At 37.2% G+C, this 10801-nt stretch overlaps 1 protein-coding gene and 2 pseudogenes across 2 annotated transcripts; all 3 read left to right on the top strand.

Moving 5' to 3' along the window:
- The first annotated feature begins 319 nt into the window (after window positions 1–319).
- LOC143592129 (pentatricopeptide repeat-containing protein At4g30700 pseudogene) lies at window positions 320–2821 on the top strand (annotated as a pseudogene).
- A 554-nt stretch (window positions 2822–3375) lies between these two features.
- LOC143592127 (pentatricopeptide repeat-containing protein At4g30825, chloroplastic pseudogene) lies at window positions 3376–7575 on the top strand (annotated as a pseudogene). Its single transcript, XR_013145860.1, has 2 exons — window positions 3376–6159; window positions 6820–7575. The product of XR_013145860.1 is annotated as a pentatricopeptide repeat-containing protein At4g30825, chloroplastic pseudogene (transcript).
- A 434-nt stretch (window positions 7576–8009) lies between these two features.
- On the top strand, window positions 8010–9258 carry LOC143592130 (F-box protein CPR1-like). The gene has a single exon (XM_077072121.1). It carries the CDS (start codon window positions 8010–8012, stop codon window positions 9084–9086), a length of 1077 nt encoding a protein of 358 aa, XP_076928236.1. The 3' UTR covers window positions 9087–9258.
- Window positions 9259–10801: the final 1543 nt, after the last annotated feature.

Raw genomic sequence — 10801 nt, 5'->3', positions numbered from 1 at the left:
ATAAACAATATTAATGGACCCAATTTTTAAGGGCACTATTGTAATTTGGTAAGCAAAAAGAGTAATCATTCAATCTACCTTGAACTAATTGTTTCAAAACATGACAATTTTAATGGGACGGAATGACGGATGGAATATATAGTATTTTATATATAAATTTGTAATATACAAATAATTATAATTATATAAAAAATAATTGATAAATAGTATACGGCAGCCAAGTCTGACCCAAGCTTGAGCCTATAAATCTTCTCACGAGCCAAACTCAAAATTTAAAAATATAGCTTGAAACGAGCCGAGCTCATTTGCACCGGCACCCGTTAGCATGAACTCGTTCAAATCTTAAAACTTGTCTCCATTCGCCGCCAAACACAAAACCACCAAATGATTCACAGAGCCATCGGCAAACGTGACCGGAACTTCTTCCTGAACTTAATCAGCACCACCGTCACAATATCCCACCTCCGGCAAACCCACGCCCAAATAATAATCAACAACTACCAATCCGACTTACCATTGATCACAAAACTCATCCAAAAACACTCCGATTTCGCCAATATCACAGACGCAACGTTAATATGCTCCAATTTCAAAAACCCAGATCTCTTTTTGTACAATGTCATCATCCGATCACTTTCCCGGAACACCCAGTATTCAAATTCGATATCTGTGTATCAGAAATTACGTAAAACCCTTGTTCCAGATGGGTTTACTTACGCGTTTGTTATATCGGCTGTATCGAAACTGGACTGTCCGAAACTGGGTTCGGTTCTTCACGGACAGGCGATTGTTGGTGGGGTTGGGTTGGATGTGTTTGTGGGTTCAGCAATTGTCGATATGTATTTGAATTTTGGGAATGTGGGGTACGCACACCAGGTGTTTGATGAAATGCCTGAACCGGATACGGTGTCTTGTAACACGATGATTTCCGGGTTTGTTAAGAACGGGTGTTTTGACGAGGCGGTGGTGGTGTTTAAGGGCATGGTTGTGAGAGGGGTGCGGTTTGATTCGACTAGTTTTGCGGCCGTGCTTACGGCTGCGGCGGAGTTGCGCGAGTTGAAAGTCGGGATGGCGGTCGAGGGGTTGTCGGTTAAGCTCGGGTTTTGTTTGCATATTCATGTTGTTACGGGTTTTATCTCTTTGTATGCGAAATGTGGGGATATGGAAACGGCTAGACGGTTGTTTGAACAGATTGATGTACCGGATGTTATTGCGTACAATGCTATGATTTCCGGGTTTAGTTGTAACCGAGAGACTGCGTATGCAGTTGAGCTTTTTAAACGAGTGACGGGTTTGCAGCATAGAGTGAATTCGAGTACCATAGTCGGGTTGATTCCCGTGTTTTACCCGTTTGGTCACTTGGTTCTAACTGGTACGATACATAGTTTTAGTTTGAAAAACAATTTGATTTCCAAAACTTCGGTTGCAACCGCGTTAATAACGGTTTACAGTCGATTAAACGAGATTGATTCAGCAAGAAAGTTGTTTGATGAAACCAAAAGTAAAAGCTTAGAAGCATGGAATGCTATGATATCCGGTTATGCCCAGAATGGTTTAACCGATGACGCGATTACATTGTTTCAAGAAATGCAAAAGTTCAAGATTGCCCAGAATCCCACGACGGTAACTAGCATTCTTTCCGCGTGTGCGCAACTCGGGGCGTTAAGTTTAGGAAAACGGGTCCACGAGTTAGCGAGCAACGAGGGTTTCGAGTCGAATGTTTATGTATCAACCGCATTAATCGACATGTATGCGAAATGTGGTAGCATAAGAGACGCCCGCCAATTGTTTGATAAAATCCCTCAAAAGAATCCGGTCACATGGAACGCGATGATCTCGGGCTACGGTCTCCACGGGCACGCAAACGACGCCCTCGATATTTTCACCAAACTGGTGGAGTCTAACGTACCCGTAACAGGAGTCACGTTCGTTTCGGTTTTATACGCGTGTAGCCACGCAGGATTAATAACCGAAGGCGAGAATATCTTCCACAAAATGGTTCAAGATCACGGGTTCAACCCGTTACCCGAGCATTACGCGTGCATGGTTGACTTATACGGCCGATCTGGAGATTTACGAAAGGCGTTGACTTTTATCAACAACATGCCCGTAGACCCAGGCCCGGAGACATGGGGCGCGCTTCTTAGCGCGTGCAAGACTCATAAAAACACCAATATGGCCCGATTAGCATCGGATAAGTTATTCGAATTAGACCCAGAAAACGTCGGGTATCACGTCTTACTCTCGAACATTCACATCGATAACAAGAATTATCACGAAGCTGCATTCGTCAGACAGTCGGTCAAGAATCAAAATCTTATTAAGACTCCGGGTTGCACATTAATAGAAGTAAACAAAGTCCCACACGTGTTCATGTCGGGTCAACGGTCTCATTATCAAACCGAGGCGATTTACGCAATGTTGGAGAGGCTAATGGGGAAGATGAAGGAGGCGGGATTTCAAACGGATACAGTTACCGCTTTGCATGATGTGGAAGACGAAGAAAAGGAGTTGATGGTTAACGTTCATAGCGAGAAGTTAGCGATCGCGTTCGGGATTTTGAACACGGAGAGTGGGAGTGAGATTAGGATTTTTAAGAATCTTAGGGTTTGTATTGATTGTCATAATTTTACAAAGTTTTTTTCTAAGGTTACTAAAAGGGTGATAGTTGTTAGGGATGCTAATAGATTTCATCACTTTGAAGATGGCAAGTGTTCTTGTGGAGACTATTGGTGATAGTGTGCACTAGTATTTATTTGTTATTTTTTTTCCCATTAGAAAATAATGTCTTCTTGTAAAATCACAAAAGAATGAAAATGAATTACATTACATTTCATTTTTGTCACAATATGGTATGTTCTTTTATGTATTTGTCAACCACATAGGAAATTAGGAATTTAGAATAGACTTCAAAGGGTTTTTACTTTTTAGGAATACTTTTCCAGTAATACAACTCACTAACCCGTTTACAACTTGATAACAAACCCAGTTACAACCGCTAACCCATCTATGACCCACCAACACTGTTGAGTCATTTAGATAAACGCGTTAAACTGTTCTGATTTGTGTCATTAAATGGATGCTATATGTAACCTACTTTACAATTCATTAAACGTTCGATTCATTTTCTGGCCTACACATCTGTATGTCATAGGAGCTCGTATAAAAATGTTATTATTATTTAAATTTTGTTTGTATGTATGTATATATATCTGTAGTGATAGTGTGGGACCTTTAACCAACACAAAATTTGCGGTTAGTTTTCCTCCAATTATCCCTCCCAATTTGGTCCACCAAAACTGCAGTAATTTGCAGTTCTCATTGCTTTCAATTTGTTCAGAATCAAATTAAGCTCATCCAGGTACACACTCTGAACCACCACTAATGGCTTCAATTACATGTTGTTATACGCATTTAGACACTCACGAATCCAAAAGACCTAACCACTTGTTCTTCGTTTCGCACTTGCTCAATAATAGACTAAAGCAAGTTAGGGTTGTTAATTCTAGCTTAAATACAGATGTTGTTGTATTACTACACTCCACTAGTGTTATTAATAGACCTCTAGATCTCAATAATAATAATAATAATAATAATAATAATAATAATAATATTCCAAATCCAAGCCCTAATTTACATAACAAGTTTACGAAAGTGAATAATAATAACAAGAAGAAGAAGAGGAGTATATGGAAGCGAGTCGAAGGTATGAACAATGCCGTAAACAACAATTCGAAGGTGACGCGTGGTGATTCCGTTGACGAAACTAGTAATCGTAAGGTCGATTGTGTGGATATGAAGGATTCGTCGATGGAAATTGACGATGACGAGGTTTATGAGAAAGTAAGTGATTGTAATGGGAAGTTGGAGGAGCTTGAGACTGGCGGGCGTGACGATGAGGTTTTGAAGTTGTTCGAGTGGATGAGAGTTAATGGGAAGTTGTTTCGGAATGTGAGTGCGTATAAGTTGGTTTTGAGGGTTTATGGTAGGAGACGGGATTGGGAAGGAGCGGAGAGGTTGATTCAGGAGATGCGGGATGAGACGAGTTGTGACGTCGGGTATCAGGTTTTTAACACGGTTATTTACTCTTGTTGTAAAGGAGGGCTCATGGGGCCCGGGAAGAAGTGGTTTAAGAGGATGTTGGATGATGGAGTGCGGCCGAATGTGGCTACGTTTGGGATGGTTATGAGTCTTTACCAGAAACGTGGGAATGTTGAAGAAGCGGAGTTTGCGTTTTCGCAAATGAGGAGGTTTGGGATTGTTTGTCATAGTGCGTATTCGGCTATGATTACTCTGTATACGCGTCTTGGATTGTATGAAAAGTCAGAAAAGATTGTTGAGTTGTTGAAAGAAGATAATGTGATCTTGAATAAAGAAAATTGGTTGGTTTTGCTTAATGCTTACAGTCAACAAGGGAAGTTAGACGAGGCTGAAAACGTGCTGGCGTCAATGCGTGCAGCTGGATTCCCGCCTCATATAGTTGCTTACAATACACTTATAACCGGATATGGGAAAATCTCAAACATGGAAGATGCCAAAAGAATATACGAAAGTCTTGTGTCTGCTGGTTTGAAACCGGATGAAAGCACATATAGAACCATGATTGAAGGTTGGGGTCGAGTGCAGAACTTTAAAGAAGCAGAGTGGTATTACAATGAGATGAATAGATTAGGTTTTAAACCGAATTCATCAAATTTGTACACGATGATCAATCTGCAAGCCAAACATGGAAATGAAGCAGGTGCTATGAGAATTTTAGAAGATATGATAACGATCGGATGCCAGTTTTCTTCTATTCTCAGTATTGTTTTGCAAGCGTACGAGAAGGCGGAACGGTTTGATAAAGTTCCTTATGTTATCAAAGGTTTGCTTTACAATCATGTCTTGAATAATCAAACATCGTGTTCGATTCTAGTGATGGCTTATGTGAAACACGGTTTGGTAGATGATGCCATTGAAGTTTTGGGGATTAAAAGGTGGAAGGATAAAACTTTTGAGGATAGTTTATATCATCTATTAATTTGTACATGCAAGGAGCTGGGTCATCTTCATAATTCTATAAAGATATACATGTCTATGCCAAAACGTGACGAAGCAAATTTGCATATCACGTGCACTATGATTGATGTTTATAGCTGTTTGAACCAGTTTAAGGAAGCAGAAACACTTTATATCAATCTAAAGTCCAGAGGTGTTGCTTTGGATTTGATAGCATTTAGCATAGTAGTAAGGATGTATGTGAAATCTGGATCCTTAAATGATGCATGTTCGGTTCTTGATGAGATGGAGAAACAGAAGGATATTGTTCCAGATGTATACTTATTTCGAGATATGCTTAGAATTTATCAAAGATTGGGGATGGTAAGTAAATTGGCTGATTTGTACTATAAAATCTTGAAGGCTGGAGTTTGTTGGGATCAAGAAATGTATAATTGTGTCATTAATTGTTGTGCTCGTGCTTTGCCTATTGATGAACTTTCTAGGCTTTTTAACGATATGATTCAGCACGGTTATTCGCCTAATACCACAACTTTCAATGTAATTCTTGATGTTTATGCGAAATCTGGTCTTTTTAAAAAGGTTAGACAAGTGTTTTGGATGGCTAGAAAAAAAGGCATGGTTGATGTTATTTCTTATAATACTGTTGTGGCTGCGTATGGAAAAGGTAAAGACTTAAGGAATATGGCTTCGATAGCAAAAAGAATGAAGTTTAACGGTTTTTCTGTATCTCTTGAAGCCTATAATTGTATGTTGGATGCTTATGGAAAAGCAGGTGAAATGGAGAAGTTTAAAAATGTATTGTTGAGAATGAAGGAATCAAACTGTGTTTCAGATCATTACACATTTAATATTATGATTAATATATATGGAGAACAAAGATGGATTGAAGAAGTTGGTGATGTGTTAATGGAACTCAAGGAATCAGGGTTAAAACCGGATTTATGCAGCTACAACTCGTTAATTAAGGCCTATGGGATCGCGGGTATGGTTGAAGATGCAGTGGATTTGGTTAAAGAAATGAGAAGAAATGGAATATCACCTGATAGAATTACATATACTAATCTGATTGCTGCTTTTCAAAAGAATGATATGGTTTTGGAGGCCCTTAAGTGGTCCTTGTGGATGAAACAAATGGGGATGTGAAGTCTTTCAATATAGGTATGCAATTCTCTCTTATTAACAAATCTATTTCGGGTTAGGCTAAACGTAACCCCCTCTCTTGTCATACCCCCTCCCCTGAATTTTCAATTCCATATTACTCCTCTCTACACTATATCTATGTTAAAATATTAAATATCACATAAACATTAGATACATGATTCTGTATTTATAAAATTTGTCTGGTTTATTTCATAAATGCACTATTTCTTTTTTTTTTAATTAACAAACAATATAAACTTTGTACTAAAAAATGCAAACTGTCTCTAAAAGATATTTAAAAAAACACTCTCTAAGAAAATAAAATAATTATAGAAAATTTGAATAATAAAAAATGTTTATTTTAAATAACAAAAAAAATGTTTTTTGTTATTTAAAAAAAATAAAAAAAAAACATTTTATAGAAAAACAGTAAACCAAAAGAATCTTAAATAATCTGTTTTTAAAATAAAAATAATAAAAGATAACAAAATGACAAAAAAGAAACAACAAAGGTTTGAATCGTATTAATGTATAGCTTGAGGGAGGGGGTATGTTTAGTAAAAATGAGGGTGTGGGGGGTACGTTACCCATCAGGTTAGGCTAAACGTACCCCCCTTCTATTTCTTATAATTTGTATATATTGTCCTTATATGGATAATATGTTTCTTTTTCTTTCAGGTTACCTTAATTGGTTTTCTAATGGAAGATTTGAAGATCTATTTTCTTTTGAAAGAAGCTGCCATCACAGGTTCTTAAGTATAAAAATTCCAGTCTCAATTATATAGATAACTGTGTAGATTTTTTTATATATTATCTACATTCTGAATATTATCTCTTGTGCACACTCTTGTAAGGAAAAACAAGTTTTGGATCAATAAAACCATTTATACTTTCACTGAAGATAATGTAATTAGCTTAAAGAAATCTTGGGTAGATTGTATAGAATTGAATAACAGGATTTTATTGAAATATATATATTGACCTTTGTTGTTTTAAGAACTTAATCAATTCATAACATTTCATTGCAATATTTCTGGTGGAAACAAACACACACACGAGCCCAAATGAGAAAACAGAAAATATAATACACAAGAGTTTAGCTTGGTTCGGTCTAAATTGACCCACTATTGAGGTGATCAGGAATTACAAGAAAACTGTAAATATGGCGACCTACCAAAATCCCATTAGATAATAGATAGGGTCGGCTGCCCTTTAGTCTAAGCCTACACACCCAACATTAACTTAAGAGAGCTTGAGCTCGGGTTACGAGCAATATTCAAGCTTGAGCTTGACTATTTGTTAATTATTTAATTGTTTTGTTTATATACGTATTATATATTATTTAGCTATATTTAGCATAGCTATATGTAATAATATATATTATGTAGTTATATATCAATTATTCTGATTAAAGTTTTTAATTTTTATGTAAAAAGTATGCTAATATAGGCTCGCGAGCCCTAGTCACGATATATGAAGTTGAGGCTCGAGCTCATATATTTACTGAGCTTCATATTAGGCTTGGGCTCGAGCTCGAGTTTGTTTTAAGCTCGATTCAATTCCATCTTTTATTGTGCCGATCTCAAGTGGCTCATGAGTGGCTCGGGTCGTTTACACCCCTAGTCGGGTGTCATTATGATTGAAGCGGTGGTCTTTTGCTATATCAAATTAGGTGGCGGTTGGGGATTATAGTAATTAAGTCAAAAATCACCGAGTGCGATTACGTAGACTTATTCAAAATTTACTTATTTGCCATTTCTGAAGGGCTATATATGCACCATCAAGATTTCATCTCCTCCATCAAATCAAAAATCCTAATCAGTTGTTCAGTTCCTCCATCATATCCAATATCCCAATTTCTCAGTAAAATGTCAGACGTTCCATTTCCAGCAGGAGTGCTAGAAGATATTCTTTCACGCTTGCCGGTGAAGTCTCTGCTTCAGTGCAGATCTGTTTCAAAATCTTTGCGTGCCCTGATTGACAGCCCTTATTTTGTCAATCTTCACATGCAAAAATCAATGGAAACAAACAAAATTCTTTATTTTTCGGGAGACGCCCGTTTCCCAGTTACCTTGCGTAATCCAAGTGGTGTCACGTTAGAAACTCCTTTTGAATTGACTGATTACCCTCTGGTTCTCGGCTCTTGCCATGGGTTGGTATGTTTATCAAACGGTCCAGACGAAAGGTCAATTTTGTTATGGAACCCTTCCACCAGAAAGTATAAACTGATACCAAGATCAATTTACGAGCCACTTGATGACTTAGACATAATTACCTTTGACCAACTAGGTTATGATCATGTAACCGACGACTATAAGGTGGTAAGATTATCACATTTTACTAGTGAAAGTATGGTTTTTAGAGTTGTCGTTTACAGTCTGAAATTGGACACATGGCAATCAGTGGAGCAGGATTTTCCCTCAACTTTTTTCCCGGTGAATTGTTATGGTCAAGGTGTGTTTGTCAATGGTGCGGTCCACTGGCTTGTAAATCAAATACCCTTTCCCGATAAGGGTAATTTGATATATGCCTTTGACCTTGCTACCCAAAGCTTTCATACGGTGCCACAACCCAAATATCCTAACAATATTACGGCTACCGATTTGGGAATATTAGAAGGACGTCTTTGTGTGATTTGTATTCATGAGGTGTACAATGCTGATATTTGGGTGATGGGTGAATATGGTGTCAAGGAATCATGGAGCAAGTTGGCTGCTCTGACAATGAGGGATATGACAACCTGGCCGTACCCGACTGTAAGACCACTCATCTATACAAAAAAAGGCAGGGATGTACTCTTGGAAGTTGACGGACAATGGCTCATAGATTATGATCTTCAAGAGAAGCGTACCATAGAAATGTGGAAGGGCGATACTTCTCTTCTTAGCATGTTTGTTTATCAAGAGACCCTTGTGCCTTTGGTCAGAAATGAGCTAGTAGCTTAAGTGAAAAATGATATGCTGTTAATATTTCTTTCTTTGTGTTTTGTCGTCTCTCTTTTTCTTCCTTTTCATGTTATATGTAAACTATATATGTTAAATGAAACCTTAGGGTGTGTTCGTTTCACAAAATTCGTATAAATTCAAAGGAATTAGAATTTAAATCCCGCGACATGGCGTGTTCGGTTCGATAAGAGATGGAATTGGAATTTCACTGGTGTGATTTAATTTTAAGCATCTTTTTTGGGTGGTTGGGAGGGAGGGGGGGGGGGGGAGGGGGGGACTTGGGGGCTTTTGCTTGGGCTTGGGCGGGCGGGTTGGGTGAGTTGAAAGGAGGTGAATTTTAATTCCATTAACAAGTTAACCGAACACATTATAGATTTGGGCATACTCGCAGGTATTGGGTATACCCGTTAGTTTGTTAATATATACTCATTGGATTTCCAAGTACATTTTTTACCATTATGATTAATGTATAATTTTTATTTATACAATTATTACAAATTAAAATATGATACATTACATACATAAATGTTATCATAAATTAATAATATAATCATAAATTTTTATATAGTTTTATATATATACTTCACAACATACAAAGTATAATAATATCAATAAGTAGATATCCCAAAAGAAAACTAGAATTTTTATCTAAATAAATATACAAGGATTAAGAGAAAATATAAATAATTTTTTTTATCTAATTTGTATTCGGGTATAAGGTTTAGGTAAACGGGGATGTGATTTCGGGTAATCGGCCCGGTATCAACTAATCCCATACCCGCGAAAATTTTTAAAAACCAATCCCTACCCGGCCCAATACCCGTCCAGTTGTGGGTATACCCGTCCCATATGGTATACCCATCGAGCTCGGGTTTTGCCAAAGTATTTTCAACCACATTTGCTTTCTTTTAGCAAAATTGCTTTCATTGTTGTTATATTAATAGTATAGTTTTTACGATACTGTGGTAGCTCACAGTTGGCCTGGCTCGTTTACATCTCTAGTCGGGTTTCCTTTGACTAAACCGATGGCCTCTAGCTTTTTTAAAGTAATGTGAACGCATGTTTGTTACGTAATTATGAAATTTAATGGCAGTGTCTATGGGTTATAGTAATTATTATGTAATAACCAATTCACAGAAGTTGAACAATCTTATCGCAAATTTAACCTCTTTATATTCTAAGATGCAGGTAAGGCTTGTATTACTTGGCACGTTTGTTTGTTTGTGATACACATAGTTTTTCTATATAGACTTATACTTGTAACTATACATATAACATTATAGTTACATAAATAGTAGACTTTAGGTTCGCGAGCCTAGTCAAGCTCGTTATAGAAAGCTCTGGCTCAAGATCATGTTGTTTTATAGGCTTGAACTCAAACTCATTTAAGCTGGGCTTCATTCAAGCTTTTAATGGCCAGATCTCGAGTAGCTCACAAACGCCTTAGCTTGGTTATGCCCCTAGTCGGTGTGCTTACGAGTGAAGCGGTGGCCTTTGCTTTTTGTAAGTAACATGAAGCATATCTGTTACACATTTATGAAATTAATGAAGGTGGTTGCGGATTATAGTATGCGTCATGCATGTAATAACTCGGAGTGATTTTCAACAATCATATCCCAAATTTAATAATTTGTTTGCATATATAGCTAATTTATATTTACTTATAACTATAACTATACTTATAGCATCACACATATTATTTAGTTAATTTTTAT

This window comes from Bidens hawaiensis, unplaced genomic scaffold, assembly GCF_021521415.1.
Source record: "Bidens hawaiensis isolate Kalapana, Puna unplaced genomic scaffold, B.hawaiensis_p1.1 tig00040542_1, whole genome shotgun sequence".
In the NCBI taxonomy this organism is placed as follows: domain Eukaryota; kingdom Viridiplantae; phylum Streptophyta; class Magnoliopsida; order Asterales; family Asteraceae; genus Bidens; species Bidens hawaiensis.
The sequence above is the reverse complement of the archived record's forward strand: the minus strand, read 5'-3'. Positions and strand labels throughout refer to the sequence as shown.